This window comes from Neoarius graeffei, chromosome 23 (genome assembly GCF_027579695.1).
Source record: "Neoarius graeffei isolate fNeoGra1 chromosome 23, fNeoGra1.pri, whole genome shotgun sequence".
Classification (NCBI taxonomy): domain Eukaryota; kingdom Metazoa; phylum Chordata; class Actinopteri; order Siluriformes; family Ariidae; genus Neoarius; species Neoarius graeffei.
Genome location: NC_083591.1, coordinates 31,687,246 through 31,711,304, shown reverse-complemented (window position 1 = coordinate 31,711,304; position 24,059 = coordinate 31,687,246). Strand labels below are relative to the sequence as shown.

At 41.6% G+C, this 24,059-nt stretch overlaps 2 protein-coding genes across 3 annotated transcripts in view; one reads left to right on the top strand and one right to left on the bottom strand.

Moving 5' to 3' along the window:
- The first annotated feature begins 15,097 nt into the window (after positions 1 to 15,097).
- Positions 15,098 to 17,485, top strand: scg2b (secretogranin II b). Its single transcript, XM_060906078.1, has 2 exons — positions 15,098 to 15,190; positions 15,339 to 17,485. The coding sequence occupies exon 2, from the start codon at positions 15,344 to 15,346 to the stop codon at positions 17,126 to 17,128; it is 1,785 nt and encodes a 594-aa protein (XP_060762061.1). The 5' UTR covers positions 15,098 to 15,190; positions 15,339 to 15,343; the 3' UTR covers positions 17,129 to 17,485.
- A 311-nt stretch (positions 17,486 to 17,796) lies between these two features.
- ap1s3b (adaptor related protein complex 1 subunit sigma 3b) overlaps positions 17,797 to 24,059 on the bottom strand; it is a 64,579-nt gene continuing 58,316 nt past the window's right edge. The window contains exons 3-5 of one of the 2 annotated variants that reach the window (XM_060906079.1): positions 21,188 to 21,296; positions 18,914 to 19,051; positions 17,797 to 18,170 (exon numbers count right to left, since the gene is read on the bottom strand). In XM_060906079.1, coding sequence (XP_060762062.1) covers positions 18,015 to 18,170; positions 18,914 to 19,051; positions 21,188 to 21,296 — 403 coding nt within the window. In that variant the 3' untranslated portion in view covers positions 17,797 to 18,014. Of the gene's footprint in view, positions 18,529 to 18,913; positions 19,052 to 21,187; positions 21,297 to 24,059 lie in introns of both variants that reach the window. The other variant, XM_060906080.1, reaches the window with a different exon arrangement.

The window sequence follows — 24,059 nt, the reverse complement described above, 5'->3', positions numbered from 1 at the left end:
CTCCTCCAGAGTATACAGCTGTTATTTTAGTGGTGGATCGTTCTCATCACAGCTGTGATGCTGAAATGGTGGTGAGTGTCAGGTACACCAGTGTTGCTGAGGTTGTTTTTTAAACTGCATAAACGTGCTAGCTGTTTTTATTAGATTCACTACTATGTTATTCAGCATTGGTGTATGCTATCATTCTCTAGTCCATTATAAATGGATAGCGCAAAGTAACAAATGGCTAGAATCAGTATTTGCATGCCTACAAAGTGCACGTGCATGGAAAGTATACCTGATAAAATGGCCAATAAGTGCAGGCACAAGGTAGATTTAGGTTCTGGTTAACAATTACACAAAAGCAGTATACACCTAGAAATGTGAAATGATGCATATTATTATTCAGCCATAATCTCATCTCATTATCTCTAGCCGCTTTATCCTTCTACAGGATCGCAGGCAAGCTGGAGCCTATCCCAGCTGACTACGGGCGAAAGGCGGGGTACACCCTGGACAAGTCGCCAGGTCATCACAGGGCTGACACATAGACACAGACAACCATTCACACTCACATTCAAACCTACGGTCAATTTAGAGTCACCAGTTAACCTAACCTGCATGTCTTTGGACTGTGGGGGAAACCGGAGCACCCGGAGGAAACCCACATGGACACGGGGAGAACATGCAAACTCCACACAGAAAGGCCCTCGCCAGCCCCGGGGCTCGAACCCAGGACCTTCTTGCTGTGAGGCGACAGCGCTAACCACTACACCACCGTGCCGCCCATTATTCAGCCATAATACCTCATAAAATACATCAATTACATTAACACCAGGCTGCCTTATAAAAAGAACACAGGGTGAATATACAGGGCCATATACAGAGTTAAGCACACATAGTGAGGACTTAATACGAAAATCATGCACATCAGTATTCAGAACTCAGACCTAACTCTAGCCATAAGTGCTATTCAGAGGCTATAAGATTTCACTTTCTTACATTCACATTTGTTTAGAATATCTCACTCATTCATGATACACTGCTTCTCTCATGTCACTGTGTACAGTGGTGCTTGAAAGTTTGTGAACCCTTTAGAATTTTCTATATTTCTACATAAATATGACCTAAAACATCATCAGATTTTCACACAAGTCCTAAAAGTAGATAAAGAGAACCCAGTTAAACAAATGAGACAAAAATATTAGACTTGGTCATTTACTTATTGAGGAAAATGATCCAATATTACAAATCTGTGAGTGGCAAAAAAAATATGTGAACGTTTGCTTATAGTATCTGGTGTGACCCCCTTGTGCAGCAATAACTGCAACTAAACGTTTCTGGTAACTGTTGATCAGTCCTGCACACCGGCTTGGAGGAATTATAGCCCATTCTTCTGTACAGAACAGCTTCAACTCTGGGATGTTGGTGGGTTTCCTCACATGGACTGCTTGCTTCAGGTTCTTCCACAACATTTCGATTGGATTAAGGTCAAGACTTTGACTTGGCCATTCCAAAACATTAACTTTATTCTTCTTTAACCATTCTTTGGTAGAATGACTTGTGTGCTTAGGGTCGTTGTCTTGCTCCATGACTTACCTTCTCTTGAGATTCAGTTCATGGACAGAAGTCCTGACATTTTCCTTTACAATTTGCTGGTATAATTCAGAATTCATTGTTCTATCAATGACGGCAAGCTGTTCTGGCCCAGATGCAGCAAAACAGGCCCAAACCATGATACTACCACCACCATGTTTCACAGATGGGATAAGGTTCTTATGCTGGAATGCAGTGTTTTCCTTTCTCTGAACATAATGCTTCTCATTTAAACCAAAAAGTTCTATTTTGGTCTCATCCATCCACAAAGCATTTTTCCAATAGCCTTCTGGCTTGTCCACGTGATCTTTAGCAAACTGCAGATGAGCAGCAATGTTCTTTTTGGAGAGCAGTGGCTTTCTCCTTGCAACCCTGCCATGCACACCATTGCTGTTCAGTGTTCTCCTGATGGTGGACTCATGAACATTAACATTAGCCAATGTGAGAGAGGCCTTCAGTTGCTTAGAAGTTTCCCTGGGGTCCTTTGTGACCTCACCGACTATTACACGCCTTGCTCTTGGAGTGACCTTTGTTGGTCGACCACTCCTGGAGAGGGTAACGATGGATTGGTGGAGTCCAAACCCTTTAGAGATGGTTTTGTAACCTTTTCCAGCCTGATGAGCATTAACAACGCTTTTTCTGAGGTCCTCCGAGATCTCCTTTGTTCGTGCCATGATACACTTCCACAAACGTGTTGTGAAGATCAGACTTTGATAGATCCCTGTTCTTTAAATAAAACAGGGTGCCCACTCACACCTGATTGTCATCCCATTGATTGAAAACACCTGACTCTAATTTCACCTTCAAATTAACTGCTAATCCTAGAGGTTCACATACTTTTGCCACTCACAGATATGTAATATTGGATCATTTTCCTCAATAAATAAATGACTAAGTATAATATTTTTGTCTCATTTGTTTAACTGGGTTCTCTTTATCTACTTTTTGGGCTTGTGTGAAAATCTGATGATGTTTTAGGTCATGTTTATGCAGAAATATAGAAAATTCTAAAGGGTTCACAAACTTTCAAGAACCACTGTAGCTGGACTGTTTTTTCTGCCTGAAGTTAATAACATTTGACTCATCTGAGGTGGCATATAACATACACATAAAAATTTATTGCCAATTATGACCTGACACCCCTGATACAGCATTGTCTGGAAGGACTATTCCAGGAGTGTCAGGGCTACTCACTGCACCTCTGGAACATTATATTATAACATCTTTTTTTTTCTCCCCTGACTCAATAATCATGTGGGGTTTTTTCCTCATTTTAATAAAAAAAAAATCCATGCATACTTTCACATTTCATATTTTTTAACAGAAAAAGAGCTGGTGGTGATATCTAAAAAAAAAGGGTCACTGGACAAACAGTGTAACCATGACAACGCTGTTCCTGCCTCTGCTGACTGTACTGGCTAATTAGCTAGCTTATTTGTCTAGAACAATGATTAGACTGATCACTCTGGGTGTTTCTTGTTGAAATATCTCCTTTTTGTAAATCATATACTCAAACAAGACAATTTTTTCAAGTCAGTGTCTGTGTTTGGATAAATAGACACCCTGCAATCAGCTGGCAGCTGACACTAATGAATCACTGTGTCATTCTTTTTAAGGGTTTATTCAAAAAGACTGTGCTGCTTTCTCCATCTGTTCTTCCCTTCAGACAGTTCACACAAATCCTGGCTGTGTTAAGAGAATCCCCAGAAGGTCTACCTACACACATCTCTGCCAATCAGATGCATTATAATCTAGAAAAAAAAGAAAAAGAAAGAAAGCAGAAAACATGACAACAACGACACCTCCATGGTAGTTATTTATAATTAGTTCCATTGAGAACGATGCCTCTGAGTCATTCTTATTCCCATGATTTGGGCCTGAAATGGACTGACTTGTCATGAGAGGAATTTTAAAATGATGCATATAAATGAGTAAAACAGAGTGAAAGGTGCAATAACATAGGAGCAAGACAATCTTTCAAAACATATAGTATCATAACTGTAATGGAGGCAGCACGGTGGTGTAGTGGTTAGCTCTGTCGCCTCACAGCAAGAAGGTCCGGGTTCGAGCCCCGTGGCCGGTGAGGGCCTTTCTGTGTGGAGTTTGCATGTTCTCCCCGTGTCCGCGTGGGTTTCCTCCGGGTGCTCCGGTTTCCCCCACAGTCCAAAGACATGCAGGTTAGGTTAACTGTTGACTCTAAATTGACTGTAGGTGTGAATGGTTGTCTGTGTCTATGTGTCAGTCCTGTGATGACCTGGCGACTTGTCCAGGGTGTACCCCGCCTTTCGCCCGTAGTCAGCTGGGATAGGCTCCAGCTTGCCTGTGACCCTGTAGAACAGGATAAAGCAGCTACAGATAATGAGATGAATGAGAATGAACTGTAATGGAGTCCCAGTAACGTCCATGGGTCTCATTTATAGTTCTGAATGAATATATGCATATAGTAGTATAAGCAGGAGGAAATCTTTCATTTAGTAAAACTCTGTTATACTTGTGACTTCGCCAACTCATGAAAAGTTATAAATGATTAAGGGATTGTAACAATCTCAATTTTTTTATTACCACTATCCATATGAAATACAGACATGTTTTGTGTGAAAACAGGATTATCTTGGCAGAAAGCACTGATATGCCGTTGTCAGTAAAACATTTCCTTATTTCAAGCGCAGAAGATTTGTCTTGCATCATTCATTCAAGCAACCTTTTCACTGTGTCTCTAATTCCCCCACTGAAGAGCGATTGGTCTCATGGTGAGTCATGTCAATTTCTTCACACTTCACATATCCCCAGAACTCAGAAAGCTCAAACTGGGTTTAAAATGAACCTCTCTTCCACATATTGTAAACAGATATGCACATGCAAAAAAGCTTAGAAGTGCAGGAGTAGGTGCTTCTATTTATTAGACTGATGGCATTCCATATTGCAATATCTTCGATTAGACATTTTTAATGCATTTTTATATCACCTCATATTCACTCACTAACAAGACTCATTTTTCTAGTCTTATGCTGTACTTAGATAAATCCACACCCTGTAACTGCTCTGTCATTCCTTTTAAGTGTTTATTCAAAAATGACTGTGTTCCTTTCTCCATCTGTTCTTTGCTTCAGAGAGTTCATACAAATCCTGGCCATGTTAAAATGAGCTTCTCCAAAAAAAATTGTAAACATACATGCGAGTGCAAAAGGCTTAGAAGTGCAGGCAGAGATGTTTAAATCAGCTAGTTTATCTCGAACAAAATCTTGACTTGGTTTTGCTTTAAAGCCTCAGTGATGGAATTGCTTTAGTGCTTCAGATCTGATTGAGAGCATGTAAAAATTTACACCTTCTGTGACATCATTTGTCTTTTACTGATCTGGCTTTCTAGGATTTCTTGCTTTCTAGGATAAACTTTTATGACAGCTGACAGTAAAACTGTACACTATTAGACTTTATAGTCCTGGGTATGACTTTAAACTGCAACTGGTGGTGAGTCTCAGGTCCGGGAGGACTTGAGTATTGGGGAAAGTGGAGTTACCCCTTCATTACCATTGCTCCCAGGTCTGCTCTGGCCCGGAGTGGTAGCACCTGCCTGGGTTCCAGCTATGGGTCAAATAGTACATCACCAATAAGGCGCTGGCAGCAAGGTGCTTTTCGGTGCAATGTGGCAGATGAACCCAACAGGATCAATGGCATACCACCTGAAGGCATGCGGAAGAGCCACTCAAATGGCCAATGGATGGCATCACTCGGCAAGTCAGTTGTCACTGCGGGGCAACTTCCATACCAGTCAGTCTGTGGCACTTTTGTGCACCACTTGACATCAGGTCTGGTGGTCCAGAGAGACAACACGATGGGGGCATGACATCGTTTGTCTTGCCTTACTGTGCAAGGCACTTCGTTAGGATAGGAGAATAGTATGCAAGTGCTCACAAGGCCAGACATTCTGTGGCGGCTCGGCCGGGCCATTCATGCCACTGCTATGGGCAACTCTGTTGCTGTGGTGCAGGGCTTGCGACCCATCTGCATTTCTGCGCATCCTAATGAAGCAGTCATCATGGCTAGCGATGGACAGCCGACAATGATGACAATATTAGACTCATCTCTGGACTGTGAAATCACCATGTGATTGAGCAGAGTAAACCAGATAAGTGGCAGATGAACAGACATGAACATGAACATATCTGCCTCTTTTGACCCAATTTTGATTCTGTACAGTTACAAAATAGACATAGGACTGGTCTAGGATGATAGGACTAGACTACTTTCACATATGCCCCCATCTGCACTCAGGGCTTAGATTCTCATAACTCACAGTGAAAAACAAACTATGAATACCACCAGCTTTCACGATCAAGTTTACCTGACTTCTGATTATACACACCTGCCATACATGCAGCCATAGACCATTTAAAGATTTTGCACACACACACACATTTACTGCAAAGTATCGCTCAGTACTGTTTTGTCTGACTTTAACAGGCTGTTTACGCTCATATTGATATTCTGGTTTTGACCTTGTTTTGTTATCTGGTTCACATATTTTTGCCTATTGCCCTTAGTTGTTTGCACATTGCCTGAACTTCTGCCTGCCTCTGACTTTAATCTTAACTCACGATTTGGATTTGCCAGCCTGAATTGCTTCCACGGGTTTCTTCTTTGTGGAAAAGAAAGGAGGGGGTCTCAGACCATGCACTGATTATAGAGGACTCAATCAGATCGCCATAAAGTATCCCTATCCCTTGCCCTTATTTCCCTCAGTGCTGGAACAACTCCGGTCTGTTAATAAGTTTACAAAGCTCAACTTACACAGTGCTTATAACCTGGTGCGTGTTTGAGAGGGCCATGAGTGGAAGACAGCTTTCACACTGCAAAAAATGATGCCTTAGCAAGTGAAAATATCTTGAATATAGTTTAAACGATCTAGCATTTCCTATTAGAAGAATACAAGACACCAATTCTGAGATTATTAAACCTAGTTCTAGATCGTAACCAACTTATTCCAAGATGTCTTACCAAGTAAAAATATCTGTCCATGCAGAAAGATTATTTCACTAGTATTAAGTAATGTTCTCCTCAAATTCAGTTTTAAATTTTTTGCAGTGCAGGACCACATCTGACCACTACGAGTACTGAATAATGCCGTATGGGCTATCCTGTGGTTCAAGTGTCTTCTAACACCTGATTAATGACATTTTGAGGGACATGATCAGAAAGTTTATCATTACTTACATTGATGACATATTTATTTATTCTCTTACCCTAGAAAATCATGTGAATCATATTAGGAAAGTCCTGGCTAAACTCCTTGAAAACCAACTCTTCATAGTAAAGCAGAAAAATGTGAGTTCCAAGTTTCCAAGATATCACTTCCTGTCTCTGTCATCAGTGCTGAAAGAGTAACTATGGATGAGAACAAAGTCTCAGCAGTAAACATTTCGCCCTTTCCTCCCACAATCAGAGCTCCAATGTTTTTTAGGTTGTGTTAACTTCTACAGGTTTATAAGACATTTCAGCTTGATAACAACCCACTGCCTTGCTCAAAAAGGGGCCTAAGCGTCTTCAATGGAATCCAGATCCTGAAAAAGCCTTCTCACAGCTCAAAAGAGCATTTACTTCCACTCTCATTCTTAAGCACACTGATCCCACTAAGCCCTTCAGCATTGAAGTTGATGCATCTGAGTCCGGTGTTGGAGCAATGTTATGTCAGCATTTCTGCGAAAAACTCAAGTTGCACCCCGTGGCCTTCTTTTTTAAGAAGTTCACCACTGCCGAATAAACCAACCGAGTGCTTTTAACTGTCAAACTCACACTTGAGGAGTGGTGACACTGGCTGGAGGAAGCCACATATCCATTCACAATTTTCAGAGACTATAAGAATCTGGAATATCTAAAGACTGCCAAGTAACTGAATCCACGTTAGACCCACTGGGCCTTATTTTTCACCTGCTTCCAGTTCACCATAGCCTACAGACTTGGTTCCAAGAACACTAAAACTGACTCTCTGTCCTGTATCTAACCCTCCTTGTCACCTGATCCAGATCCTAAGCCCATTCTCATTCCAGCCTGCTTTGTTGAAGCCCTTTGTTAAAGATCGACCAAGAGCTCGCTCCGACTCTCCCATATCACTTTCCTAACAATTGGCCCACTGACCACGCCTATGTTCCCCCACACCTTAGGGATTGGCTGATCACCTGGGCACACAATACTTCTGCCATGGGGCATCCTGATAATCAACGCAACTACCAATTGTTAAAAACAAAGTACTGGTGGCCCAACATGCTAATGGACATCAACCGATATATCCTCTTGCTCAATGTGTGCACAGTCTAAGGTTCCCCATGCAGTCCCAGTGGGTCAACTCATGCCACATCCCAGACCTCAGCATCCCTAGTCTCATATAGACACATACTTCATCACAGATCTCCCTAATTCACAAGGCAATACAGTAATCATGGTGATTGTTTTTCTAAATCTCTAAGATTTATCCATCTACCAGGCTTTCCCACAGTATTTGAGACAGCTGAACTAATATTCACCCATGTGTTTTGGCGCTTTGATATTCCTGATGAAATAGTCAGTGGTCATGGTTCACAGTTCCCATCTAGATTATGGTCTACATTTATGGATAAGCTGGGAGTTTCAGTAAGCATAACGTCACCCACAGTCTAACATTATTACCCATAGTCTAATGGACAAGTAGAAAGAGCCAACCAAGAAGTCAGTGTTTTCTCTGAGTTTTTTGTGCTGAGAATCAAGGAGATTGGATGCAGTTCTTGCCATGGGATGAATATGCCCAGAATTATTTGCACCACTCTGCCACCTTTGCAATATGGTCTTGTTAATCAAAGTCAAAGTCCCTTCCCACACCATGTGGTACATAGGGTGGCACCAATCTCCGTTTCCGTAGCCCTCAGCCTCTTGCCTATTACATAGCTAGGGGTTACAGTGGGGGGCTAGTCCTCTGGTAACCGCGAGAGTTTGACTCCCCACTCGCATCTGCATTGCAGCGTGCCTTGCCAGACGGCAGTTGGTACCATTTTTATGATGGTCTTTGGTATGACCTGACTGTGAGTAGAACTCGAGATCTCCCGATCGAGAGGCAGACACGCTAACCACTAGGCCAACTCATGGTGGTCTTGGTAATCAACCTCCCCTTTTTTCATGGGATGCTTCACCCACCAATGTGCTTGCAGTAGATGAATGGTTCAAATACAGTGAACAGGTGTGGACAGGTGTGGTTCAAATGCAGTGAACAGATGTGGACAGGTGTGGTTCAAATGCAGTGAACAAGTGTGTTCATCAATGCCTTGAACAAGTGGCTCAAAGATACAAGCACTTTGCTGACTATCACAGAAGGGAGATGCTGACCATTACAGAAAGGAGACTCACCAATACAACCCAGGTGACCGGGTCTGGCTGTTGTCCAAGGACATTAGGAGCCCACAAAGTTGCGTAAACTTGGTGCCAAGTATATTGGGCCAATCAAGGCAATTCAATGCATCAATTATGTTACTTACCAGTTGGATTTACCCAAGAACATCAGGCTCTTGCCCACATTCCATGTCTCATGCCTGAAGCCCATCATCCCAAGTCCCCTAGCCATTAATGTTCCCTCCACCTCACCTCCCTCACCTCTCATCATTGACAGCCAGCTAGCCTATGTCATTCCTGACGTACCGTACTTAACTCATGCCATATGGAAGGAAAACTTGAGTGTTTGAGTGGGAGGGCTATAGCTGCAAGGAATGTTGCTGGATCCTTGCTCTGGACATCCTAGACCCTCTGCTGTGTCAGGAGTTTCACACCAGGTATTCGAATAGACCAGACCCTCACCCCAGGGACCACCCAAGAAAGGGTAGCACTCCCAAAGTGAGTGCTTTGGTGGGGGTCTCAGGACTTAGATTTCCACAATCAACAGCAGCATATAAACATGAACACCACAGACAATGAAACCCACCAGCTCTCATGGTCAAGTACACCTGACTTCTGATTACACACACCTGTTCATCATTATATCCATAGACTATTTAAGGACTGCACACACATTCACCATGGAGTATCACTCAGTATTGTTTTGTCTGACTTTACCAAGCTGTTGACTCTCATATTGATATTCTGGTTTTGAGCTTGTTTTGTTATCTGGGTCACATATTTTTTGATATTATCCCTGGTAAGTTGTTTGCACCTCTGATGTTGATCTTGACTCATGATTTGGATGATTTGTCTGCCCCAATAAACTCTCTTTCTGCATTTTGATCCATTTGTCATCTGTGTACCTGACAACTACTACTACTTTATATATATATATATATATATATATATATATATATATATATATATATATAATTTTTTTTTGTTTTTTTACAGTTATTCCATGAAATCGAATCATACATGAGCTGATAGCCTGGATTTTGAGAAACAGAGCATTTTTACTTTTATTTTTTGAAAATTTGATAAATAAAAACTTTGTACAAAATGTCTGAAAAAATTATTTCCACTTAGAATGTAAACAAACCAGTGAAATGACAGTAGCAATTTGTGAAAAATACTATAAAAATAATAATTCTTGAAAAATAAAAAAACTACTTTCATTCCATATTTTGTTGCTTTTTTGTATTTTGGGGGGTTTTGTTTTCCCATAGAGTTTTTATTTCATCCTTGGTTGATTCAACAACATGCCCTGCCATTTTCTTCTTCTTCTTGAGGTTTTGTTTGTTTGTTTGTTTGTTTGTTTGTTTGTTTGTTTGTTTGTTTGTTTGGGGTTTTTTTGTTGTTGGCAAACCAACTTCAAGGTGCATTACCACCATCGACTGGGCTGGAGTGTGGAATCGGAGCTATTTGGGGTGGGGTGGAGACACTGTATCCTTTTAGCTATTTCTGTTTCTTTTAAATGCTTGATAACAAAGTGATATATCTGACTTGATGCACTCTGCCATTTTGTTTGTCTCTACTCACGGTATATGAGCTGATAGCCTAGTAGTAGAGTAGCCAATCAGAGAGCATAAATGCTCATATCCAGTGAAAGTGGATAGTATACATACTACTACTACTAATAATAATAATAATAATAATAATAATAATAATAGTGCATCTCAAACAATTAGAATATCATGAAAGTTTCATTTTTCATAATTTAATTCAAAAAGGTAACTTTCATGTATTCTACATTCATTACGCATAAAGTGAAATATTTCAAGCCTTTTTTTGTTTTAATTTTGATGATTAGGTCAGGCAAAATGGCTGGCCAATCAGGTACAGTAATATCATGGTCAGCAAACCATTTGGTAGGAGTTTTGGCACTGTGTGCAGGTGCTAAGTCCTGCTGGCAAAGGAAATCAGCATCTCCATAAAGCTTATCAGCAGATGGAAGTATAAAGTGCTTTAAAATCTCTTGGTAGACGGCTGCGTTGACTTTGGACTTAATAAAATGTAATGGACCAACACCAGCAGATGACATGGCACCCCAAATTATCACAGACTGCAGAAACTTCACACTGGACTTCAAAAACCTTGGATTCTGTGCCTCTCCACTCTTCCTTCAGACTCTAGGACTTTGATTTTCAAATGAAATGCAATATTTACTTTCATCTGAAAAGAGGACTTTGGACCACTGAGCAACAGTCCAGGTCTTTCTCTCCTTAGCCCAGGTAAGATGCTTCTGACATTGTCTCTGGTTCAGGAGTAGCTTGATATTAGGAATGTGACAGTTGTAGCCCCTTTCCTGAAGATGTCTGTGTGTGGTGGCTCTTGATGCACTGACACCAGCCTCAGTCCACTCCTTGTGAAGCTCTTCCAAGTTCTTGAAATGACTTCTCTTGACAATCCTCTCAAGGCCGCAGTCATCCCTTTTGAGCACCTTTTCCAGCCAGCCTTTTCAGCAATGACCTACTGTGGCTTACCCTCCTTGTGGAGTGTGTCTATGATCGTCTTCTGGATAATCGTCAAATCAGCAGTCTTCCCCAAGATTGTGGTTGTGTGTACTGAACTAGATGGAGAGACACACTGTATTTATACTGTTTTACACAAACTGAAAATGAAATATTCTCATATTTTGAGATTTTTTGTGCTGTACGCCATAATTATCAAAATTAAAATAGAAAAATGCTTGAAACATTTTAGTTGATGTATAATGAGTCTAGAATATATTAAACTTTCACTCTCTTGGATAACTGATGGAAAATATTGAACTTTTTCATGATATTCTAATTGTCTGAGCTGAAATAATAATAATAATAATAATAATAATAATAATAATAATAATAATAATAATAATAATGTAAACTTGGTAAAATATTGGTATCATCTAGTTCTTCAGACTGTGTATTTTCTCCATAACTCAGAAAACTGAACCCTTGCTATTTGGTAGGACATGCAATAACAATAAATAGCATACAATGTCTTGCAAAAGTATTCATCCCCTATTCATCCTGTTTTGTCGCATTACAAGCTGGAATTAAAATGGATTTTTGGAGGGTTAGTACCATTTGATTTACACAACATGCCTACCACTTTAAAGGTGCAAATTGTTGTTTTATTGTGACACAAACAATAATTAAGATGAAAAAACAGAAATCTGGAGCGTGCATAGGTATTCACCCCCTTTCATATGAAATCCCTAAATAAGAGCTGGTCCAACCAATTCACTTCATAAGTCGTCACATAATTAGTTGATTAAGATCCACCTGTGTGGAATGAAAGTGCCACATGATATGTAATGTCTGTGTTCGTCTCTGACATGTTTGGAGTGCTCCTTGGTTTTCATGTTGCTTGCTTAGTAGTAGGCTAGGCAATGTGAGGAAAATAGGAGAAAATTTCACCCATAATTTTCTCTTTATAAAAACATATTCGACCATTATCATTATGTAACAGGCCTAGCAAGCTGGCGGTGGATGAAGTGTGTTCATGATACACGCAGTCAGCCTCGTACGAGATTCACAACTGACAGGCTAGTTGGCCTACAGGGCATTCATTCATTCAGTTGTCACAATGAGTTAATTGGGAACAAATATGTGGCTGTAAACAGTCAAACTGAAGTTTTCAGGTAACCATCAGCATTTTAGAAAAATTGTTCTCTGGCCAGATAAAACAGAAATCAATTCAGAGAATAGCATCCAACTGTGAAGCATGAGAGTGGCAAAATCATGATTTGGGGTGTTTTTAAAGCATTTTTCCCATCAAATTATTAGCTACATTGTTCATTGCATATTGCTACTATTGTATATTATTATTATTATTATTATTATTATTATTATTATTATTATTAATGTGGTGTAGTGGTTAGCACTGTCACCTCACAGCAAGAAGATTCTGGGTTTGAGCCCAGTGGCTGACAGGGGCCTTTCTGTGTGGAGTTTGCATGTTCTCCCTGTGTCCGCGTGGGTTTCCTCCGGGTGCTCCGGTTTCCCCCACAGTCCAAAGATATGCAGGTTAGGTTAACTGGTGCCTCTAAATTGACCGTAGGTGTGAATGTGAGTGTGAATGGTTGTTCGTGTCTATGTGTCAGCCCTGCGATGATCTGGTGACTTGTCCAGGGTGTACCCCGCCCCTCGTCCATAGTCAGCTGGGATAGGCCTGCGACCCTGCACAGGATAAGTGGTTACAAATAATGGACGGATAGATTATTATTATTTATTTATTTATTTAAAACCCATTTCACAAACTCAATGCTTTTTACAAAAATTATTGCATATAATAATGAAAAGAAGAAAACAAATTGCAGGGTATGTTGCAGCGTATTGAATTACTTTGTATTATGTTCATTTACGGTATACCACTATCCCTATCCCCAAAAATACTGAGAGTGCAGCAGTAATCCACCCTGAATGGAATTTCAGGTTATCGCAGGGCATATCTCTCTCTCTCACACACACACACACACACACACACACACACACACACACACACACACACACCTACCTAGGGGCAATTTAGCATTGTCAGTCCACCTACAGGCATGTTTTTTGGAATGTGGGAGGAAGCCAGAGAATTCTGCCAAGGGGATCTCTATGAGCTTCCATTTCACCTCTTCAAAATAAAAACTTTTTGATGCCCTTAGGTGCCCTGGATAGTTTTACTTTTCACTCTGCCCCGTTCTTTTGGTTATTAAGCTATATGTAACATTGCAAGTCAGAACTCTGACTATTTATGGCAAGCAGTAAGGAGAAGATTCTTTGGAGAATACATTTTCTGCAGAGTACAAATATTTTAACTGTATTTGGAGCTAAAGGAGATTATACTTAGAGACTGATGGGGTGCAAAATAGTTGACCTCGACCTGTTGATTGCGCAATAAGTGTATGGTGGATCCATGGCGAGAATCTATCGATTTTGAAAGACAGAATGAGAGACTCGGTCATCACCACAGCATTTATGAGTAGCTTTCTTCCCACTGCGGAGGACGGATCCGCCAGAATGACTCTGTCGCTCCCTGTGTGTGTGTGTGTGTGTGTGTGTGTGTGTGTGTGTGTGTGTGAGTGAGTCATCGCCAGAGGATTAACTCCATGATCCCCGTGCGTCAGAATGAAACAATATATTCTGCAAATCTATATGGATTTTCTTCTCATAATACAAAACATAAAAACAAATAGATTAGCGTGGTGATGTTAAAATAATAATAATTAAAAAAAAAAACTGTGACGTGTTTGTCTAGGATTAGACAGTTACTTATTGCCGAACACTTTGTGCACGTGTTGGTGTTTCTTCTTTTCTTTTCTTTTCTTTTCCCCTCAGGTTGTATGGACAAAAGTCGGTTCTCTCAAAGAAAAGCAATTTTTTCCTCCACTGCATTATCTTCTTTCTTCACTTCAGTACAAAAATAGACGACCACCTTCATGAATAAAGCAACAGAAATCAGAGAAAGTATCATAAGGGTTAGAATAAGAGCAGCTTCTCTGCTTTTTCTGGGCTCAATCAGAGAGATGGGGACCGGGCCGTGCATTACGTGTATAGAGCTGTGACGCACGCGGTCAGGTGTTGCCTCATATAGCGCGCGAGGGAGCTGTCCCGGTGCTGAAACGGGAGCCTAGAGGCACAACGCAAAAGACGCACACGGGGGAAATGCTGTTTTCGCTTCCATCCATTCTCTGAGCTCCTACCTCGCAAAAAAAAAAAAAAAAAGGTAAGGTAAGGTGACTGTTAACGGCATCGTGAATATGATTTGTGCAAAGAATCAATGCAAGTAGCCATAACAAAAATGGAGAACCTCCTTTTTAGGCTACTGTTTTGATTGTATCAGTGTTGTTTAACTGAGATTTCGATCTCATTATCTGCATGCATTTCATTCACTGCGATCCCAGTGTTAGACTAATTCAACGCATTTCATTTAGTGTCTGTTTTCGAGGACGTGTGAAGAAAATAGAATACAAAACGTTGGCACTGAACAAAAATCTCGCTGTGACGGTATAGCCACAAGTAAAAGGTTACCTTGACAACGGGGGGGGGGGGGGGGGGGGGGGGGGGGGGGGATGAGTGAGTCATCCGCCAGGCTACTGTAGTGGTTTAAAAACATGTTATGATGCTACCCAGCTCAGTTCTGCTCAGGATTCCTCTGAGTGGCTGATCTTGTGGGGGAATAACCGAAATAATTTACACAGTAATTTAAGACTAATTTGGAGCAGTGCCATTAGGAGCCTGAAGTGAGTACTGATTTTTTTTACTTAGCCTAAATGATTGCATTCCCAATACCCTGCTGTGATGTTAACTCTGTGTGTGTGTGTGTGTGTGTGTGTGTGTGTGTGTGTGTGTGTGTGTGTGTGTGTGTGTGTGTTCTATTCCCTCGTTTAGGCGGCATGACGCGTTCGTTAAGCGAGCTCTCAGCGCTTGTCCTGCTGTCTCTCGTCCTCTCTATGGCTGTCCATGGCGCGTCCATCACCCGTCACCACCGACTGCGAGGCGGCAGCGCTACTCAAGACGCATACCTGAGCCCTAACTCTGACATGATCAAAGCTTTGGAGTACATCGAGAGCCTGAAACGGCGCACCGACGACTCCGAGGGTCCCACCGGAGACTACGACGAAGTGGACAAATTCCGGCTCCTGGTGCAGCTCGCTTCGCTAAGGGACGAGGACGCACCAGTGCGCGAAGACGCACCAGTGCGCGAGGACGCTGCCAGTTGGCCTGATAATAAAGCACCGGAGTGGGTTCGAGCTCTGCTCAGGGTACTCGAACAAAGCGCAGATGGCGCGCTGACTCCAAGAAACGAGCGCCGCTTTCACAAGAGCAGACGGCCGCCGACTGAAGCCGAAAGTCCCGCAAGTGAGACTGGTGCCGTGGTGAGGCCACACAAAAAATATCCACTCATGTTTGAAGACGAGGAAAACGTCCGCGACAGCAAGCGAGCCACGGAAGACCTGGACGAGCAGTACACGCCGCAGAGTCTCGCCAATATGCGCTCCATATTCGAAGAGCTCGGGAAACTGTCTAACTCTCAAAACCTGAAGCGAGAGGACGCAGTAGAGGAAGAGGATGATGATGATGATGAAGATAACGAGGACGTGTACAGGCCCCGAAACCTGGCGTATGAAGACGTGACAGGAGGAGAGGAATGGGTGCCGTTAGAGGAGCAGGTCGAGACCGAGGAGATGGTTAAAGGCAGCCATGAAGAGTTTGATAGGGGGTTAGAGGACAGCGAGGAGGCGCGAGAAGTGATCGAGAGACGAGCCGCACCTGCGCTTGAAGCCACAGGTAATACAGATGACGACACAAAACTTGTGGACTACGTCTTGCTGAAGGTGCTGGAAATGAGCGATCAGGCGCAGAAGCGAGATCTGACAGACGCGCAAAGCGGAAGGAGAAGACTGCTGAACATGCCCTCTCTCCTCGACCCGCGCGCCATCAAACAGCTGCTCTCAGCTGTTTCTATGAAGCTCCAAATCCCGCCTGAAGATCTGGTCGGCATGCTGTTTATGGAGGAGACCCGGAAACAGCAGCGTCTACCAGAACCGCAGGTGGCGAGGAAACCCAGCACGCCTCGTTACCGGAGCCGCGTCATCAAATACTACAACGGACGCCAACCGGAAGTCACAGTAAGCGACATTCCTGCTGATGTCAAGACTGAAGATATCCTAAAGGTCCTGGGTCTGGGAAACCTGGCCAACAAGAACGCGAAGTACTTCGTGAAACCGAGACCATATAAGACGCCGATATCACGATACTTTGCGCCAAGTGGAAGACGCGGGAGTTTCTCTGTGTCGGAGCTGAACAGAGCGCCGAGCAAACGGAAGGATGATTATGATGATGCAGTGGATGAAGACGAAGTGGCCACCTTCCTTGCCGCCAAACTTTTAACCGAGTACCCCGATACTACTTCATCAGATCGCAAAAGAGCCATAGACTCTTCTAACACACTGTTTCCGTACGAAATGTACGAGGAGGCCATGAAAGATTACTTCGATCAAGCAGACACGGGGAAGGGCGCGCCTGCGAAAAGAGACACGCAGGGGAAAGAGGAGGCAGAAGTGCAACAAAAAACACCGACCGAGATCGCGATACCGGAGCAGGCTGATCAACAGACCCCCGAGTCGGTAACCGAAGGAGAGAAAGAGCATCATACTAAACTGGTCGCTGGAATGTAGTGGGTAAGAATAAACCACAACGGAACAACATTCCCCACATCCCTCTCCTTACAAATGCCTCTATTTCCTCAACGTTAAGTGCTTTAGGATGAAATTCTATATTATGTACATAATATACTACCGTATACAAACGTGCAAGAGTAAACGACATTTTGTCTGCTTTGGGTTATTAGTGTTTCAAGTGTATTTTTTCCAACGTGCGTTAGTATGATGTGCCCTTATACTATTGAGCACTACGGAGCTTAGTATGGTCCTATCATATGAGCTAGATCATTATTAGACAAAGGTGAATGTGATCCTCGTTTCACAGTTTTTGTACCTGTTCTGAAGTGTGAAATGACTCAAAGATTAATAAAGCATTACTGTATTATTTTTCCTCTCGCTGTATTGTGTTGACTTATTAACCATGTCCATGTCTTTAATACGGTATTCCAACATAACGTCGTGAAAAACTGTTTATGTTGATACCAAGAAGAGACGATGCTCAAATAAACAAATCCAGACTGTATTAGCCTACTCTAGCTAATGTGACGCCAGTGATCTTCAACACCAAGCTGCCTGTGAAAACCTGAATGGAAAGCTGCCTTCGTCATTACTGCATTACGTCATGTCAGCACTTGGACAGCTCCGGGAGCAACAAGAACAAAAACACGAGTGGACCGGAAACGTATCAAAATACATTTTAATGTTAATATTAAACAATGTAGATTTTACTATTTAATCATAGTATAATAGCAAGTAATTAGCTCGATGCATATAAAATGTTTTCAAAATTAAAATAACCTTTTTAATAAGACATGCACCATACTAATTAAAATGTTTAGGAGACATACAATCACATAGTAGGCACTTTACATTAATTGAGGTTCAGTAGAATTATTGCAAATCATCCCTTTCTGGTATCAAGGTAAAAAAGGATATGTATGGTGAAACATCTTGCCAAGCCATGCAAACGGAGTCCTATAGGTGTTGCTAAGAAACATGTAGAGTGTTCTTTACTCAAGTTCTCTGCTGTCTGTATTTTTTTCTGCTTCAAATAGACCTATTCAAGTAACAAAGGAGCAGAATAAGGTTAAAAAAAGTGTTGTAGTAGTGAACATACCAGACATGCATTGTATAAACACATAATAGTGTAAGTAAGAACAACTATCGTTTAAAAAGTTCCGTTTGAAATTGCGACTGGAAAACCATAGAAAATGTTTCTTCTAGATGTATTACTCAGAGATTTCCTTCACATACAGACTTTTAACAGCAACTTCATATTTTCCTAGCTTCGATTATAAAAGTGTAACTAGAAGCCATGGTCTGTTTGTGAGTCTTGTAGTTCGTTCCGTTGATGAGCGCTGCTTCCCTCGGAGAAGCTGCTAAAAGGCTGGCTTGCTCATGTACTCTTCCATCGTCTGGAGAGGAGACACTGCAGTGAATTTTACATTCGCAACCTTCCATCTGCATTAATTAAGCTCTTTTTAAGACTCATTAGTGGGTGTGCACCATTTGTGATAATTTCTCGGAAAGCATTTAGCCAGTATTATTAAATAAGCAGTCTTTCTTGCTCAAATGTTCAGTACATTTATGACGTTTATAGAAACAAATGCTTGTTCTAATTTGAGAACCTTAATGACGACATTTCTAATGAGGTCTCATCTGATGTTAATGTAATGGTTTGGATGAAGCAAACCTGACGACCCCAGTGTACTTTTTTAAGGCGTCGTGAATCGTTTTCAGCACATCAGGACATTTACAATTCGATGCAAGATCTCTGCTTGAGTGAACTGAACCTCTCACCTCCTGCAGCATGTCTGAAGCCTCGATAGATTTAGCGATGGACTGTTTCGATGTTTCCTGTATCTCTCCCCCCATTAGGAACTCATCCAAGATAAAATATGCCTTCTCAAAGTTAAAGATGATGTCCAGCTCACACACCTGAGGGAACAGGTCAAATGAACTCTTACAATCTCAAACTTATATCGTATTATACAAAGCTTCTTGTTTTTCCATCACCTTGAAATATGCCTCTCTTTGTGAAAATAATTTAGGCTAATAAGAAAACCTGCTATGAATGTATTATACAACTGCACCTTTTATTTCCTCGAAAAACAACTCAAATAGAATGAAATAAAATGGAACTAAACCTAATATAGATTCTGTTCAAAACAATACTATTAGCAGAATCAGGAAAGTTAAATTAGGAGGGCTGTGAAAACTCAGTATCTTTCAGGGTCTATTTCCACAAGTTTGGATAGAAATTATATTCTAAAAAAGCTTAGATCTGTAGAGGCAGGTCTGGAATTGAAGACTGCAGTGAAACTATCCATGAGCAGGGTGTGTACCTCTGCTTTACATTCCTCAGGTCTGTGCTCACAAAAGACCAATAACTCCTTATGACTGTATGAGGATGTGATGGGTCATAAACATTCTACAGTGGTGCTTGAAAGTTTGTGAACCCTTTAGAATGTTCTATATTTCTGCATAAATATGGCCTAAAACATCACCAGATTTTCACACAAGTCCTAAAAGTAGATAAAGAGAACCCAGTTAAACAAATGAGACAAAAATATTATACTTGATCATTTATTTATTGAGGATAATGATCCAATATTACAGATCTGTGAGTGGCAAAAGTATGTGAACCTCTAGGATGAGCAGTTAATTTGAAGGTGAAATTAGAGTCAGGTGTTTTCAATCAATGGGATGACAATCAGGTGTGAGTGGGCACCCTGTTTTATTTAAAGAACAGGGATCTATCAAAGTCTGATCTTCACAACACATGTTTGTGGAAGTGTATCATGGCACAAACAAAGGAGATTTCGGAGGACCTGAGAAAAAGCGTTGTTGATGCTCATCAGGCTGGAAAAGGTTACAAAACCATCTCTAAAGAGTTTGGACTCCACCAATCCACAGTCAGACAGATTGTGTACAAATGGAGGAAATTCAAGACAATTGTTACCCTCCCCAGGAGTGGTCCACCAAAGATCATTCCAAGAGCAAGGCATGTAATAGTCAGCAAGGTCACAAAGGACCCCAGGGTAACTTCTAAGCAACTGAAGGCCTCTCTCACATTGGCTAATGTTAATGTTCATGAGTCAATCATCAGGAGAACACTGAACAATAATGGTGTGCATGGCAGGGTTGCAAGGAGAAAGCCACTGCTCTCCAAAAAGAACATTGCTGCTCGTCTGCAGTTTGCTAAAGATCACATGGACAAGCCAGAAGACTATTGGAAAAATGTTTTGTGGATGGATGAGACCAAAATATAAACCTTTGGTTTAAATGAGAAGCGTTATGTTTGGAGAAAGGAAAACACTGCATTCCAGCATAAGAACCTTATCCCATCTGTGAAACATGGTGGTGGTAGTATCATGGTTTGGGCCCATTTTGCAGCATCTGGGCCAGGACGGCTTGCCATCATTGATGGAACAATGAATTCTGAATTATACCAGCAAATTCTAAAGGAAAATGTCAGGACATCTGTCCCTGAACTGAATCTCAAGAGAAGGTGGGTCATGCAGCAAGACAACGACCCTAAGCACACAAGTCGTTCTACCAAAGAATGGTTCAAGAAGAATAAAGTTCATGTTTTGGAATGGCCAAGTCAAAGTCCTGACCTTAATCCAATCGAAATGTTGTGGAAGGACCTGAAACAAGCAGTTCATGTGAGGAAACCCACCAACATCCCAGAGTTGAAGCTGTTCTGTACGGAGGAATGGGCTAAATTTCCTCCAAGCCAGTGTGCAGGACTGATCAATAGTTACTGGAAACATTTAGTTGCAGTTATTGCTGCACTAGGGGGTCACACCAGATACTGAAAGCAAAGGTTCACATACTTTTGCCACTCACAGATATGTAATATTGGATCATTTTCCTCAATAAATAAATGACCAAGTATAATATTTTTGTCTCATTTGTTTAACTGGGTTCTCTTTATCTACTTTTAGGACTCGTGTGAAAAATTAATCTGATGATGTTTTAGGTCATATTTATGCAGAAATATAGAAAATTCTAAAAGGTTCACAAACTTTCAAGCACCACTGTACATAACGGTTGTTCACACGTACTTACATTGCCAAAGTACTTATCAAGCAGTTCAACATATCGATGCAGCACTTCCAAAGCTAGCAGCTCATTGTCCTGGTCCTCCAAACCACAGCAGAAATACAGACTGGCATACCTGTGTACACAAGAGCAAATCATGCATTAATGGCAAAATAGTGCTTTGTTTGTTTGTATTTAATCATTTAAATTCGGATGGCCAGCCAAATCAGATTATGGTGTGAACAAGCGAAATGGGGGTTGGGGTGGAGTAGCATAGAAAATATCTTAAAAAGCACAAGCAATTGGTAGTGTTTACAAGAAACATGTTCAGATTTATACTCCAAATATTTAAACTAAAACAGCTTTGGGAACTCCAGTAAGAACTTCAGTCAACAAAATGTTCTTGCTTCAATTGGTGAAAAGAAAAAGCTCCAAGCGAGGAGAAAACAAAATAAGGAAAATGTTCAAGAAGTAAAAATGTAAACTACTGATGGGTCAGCAGTATTTATACAAGCTGAAGACTAGTGTCATGTATAACAGTGTTATCAACTGATACTTGTACTTTACAGAAGCACAGAGCGGTCATGGAAAAAGAAAAAAAAAATCCCCATCAGCATCTTGTTATAATGAGGAAATCTCATCATTGCAAGAAAAACATCTCATTATGAGGAAAAAACCTCTCCTTATAATTTGAAAACAAAATCACATTATTACAAGAAATGCATCAGATTATTACAAGAAACTGGTATGGCATGGCACAGGAGACAGAATTAGCCAAATTTTACTTTATGCTTGTCTTAAACTACAATGAGATTTTAACATTACTGTTGCAGTGTACACAGAATTGCCATTAGTATGTGCACAAAATCTAAGAAATGTTAAATGTCAGCATTTATAAACACTACTTGATTCCGAGCTGATCAACTTGAACAACATCTCATCTCATTATCTCTAGCCGCTTTATCCTTCTACAGGGTCGCAGGCAAGCTGGAGCCTATCCCAGCTGACTACAGGCGAAAGGCGGGGTACACCCTGGACAAGTCGCCAGGTCATCACAGGGCTGACACAGACAACCATTCACACTCACATTCACACCTACGGTCAATTTAGAGTCACCAGTTAACCTAACCTGCATGTCTTTGGACTGTGGGGGAAACCGGAGCACCCGGAGGAAACCCACGCGGACACAGGGAGAACATGCAAACTCCACACAAAGGCCCTCGCCGGCCATGGGGCTCGAACCCAGACCTTCTTGCTGTGAGGTGACAGCGCTAACCACTACACCACCGCGCCGCCCACTTGAACAACATGGGAAAGTTAAATTGTAGTATATTGAATGTCTACAGGTTGGGTATGGTGTTATGCAAAACACTTTCAGACTTTTATTAAAAATGTTGAATCCTCGGGGAGCTGAGCTGAGATGCAGAAATTGCCTTTGATGGCAAGGGAGTGGTCACGTGCTGGTTGTGAATAGGACAAGGAGTCACAGAGTGCTATTGAATGAACATTGGGTGATTTATACGCTGCATCTCTGACAGGAAGCTGATGAATGGCAGACAGAGAGATGGCGAAGTATTTATGATGCTTATTTCTTGGTGCTTTTCGCTGATCACTACTTACTTTCTACTAACATGAAGAAAGAGAAAATTTACATGCCATGGGATTCTCATCATCAGGAAGTCAATAATAAATCTCTTGATCTTAATTTCTCCAAATTTAGCTGTTGCAGTTTCCCATCCATTAACTACTTCCTGCCCTATTGCTTAATGCCATGGTGATGATTGACGGGGGAGAGAGGAAGGTCAGTCCATTCACACCAGAGAGCAGGGCTAACTATGCTTTCTCATATTCCCAGGCACAGAGGGCTACAATATCATTCGGACTTTAATTTCTGATCATAGGACGGAGGCTTAGACTGTTGTACCATTCGAAAGATAAATGCAATTTAACAGCATGATCTGAAAGCCAGACAAATACAAGTCACTCACTCATTCAACCACATCCCAACTGTTTTGCACTGTGCAAATAAACTTCCACCTACACTAATTTCAAATAAATGAATCAAGCTATCTGTGAGGCCCCACATTAAGCAGGACTTCTGGTTTATAGCTACATCAGCTGAAGCACTCCAGCTCTGAGCAGAGGGCAGGTTTTCTGACCCGTCAGGGGATAAGTCTCTGAACCATGCATCACCCTGTATATGAGGACATCACACGAAAGAAAGATATGAATAAAAATATTAGGATCTCTAGTCTCATTATTATCATCAGGTCAGTACTATAGCTGTTCTTTAGAAGAGTCCATCCACCCATCCATTATTTGTAGCCGCTTATCCTGTACAGGGTCGCGGGCAAGCTGAAGCCTATCCCAGCTGACTATGGGCAAGAGGCGGGGTACACCCTGGACAAGTCGCCAGGTCATCGCAAGGCTGACACATAGAGACAAACAACCATTCACACTCACATCTACAGTCAATTTAAAGCCACCAATTAGCCTAACCTGCATGTCTTCAGATTGTGGGAGAAACTGGAGCACCCGGAGGAAACCCACACAGACACAGAGAGAACATGCAAACTCCACACAGAAGGGCCCCCGTTGGCTACTGGGCTCGAACCCAGGACCTTCTTGCTGTGAGGCAACAGTGCTAACCACTACACCACCGTGCCACCCTTTAGAAGAGTCAATATATTTAAAAGTATCAATAGCAATATAATGTTAGCATACTTCCCCCACTACTTATCGACAGTGAACCTGTAATATGCATAAATGAATAGTCTGTCTGTACCAAAGAAAATTTTATGACTATAAAGCTACGGTTAATTTTATCAGGGTAGAGCTGCATGGCGCCATAAACTTCCACTGGCTTACAAATGATTTTTGCTCTTGCTAATATGACTGT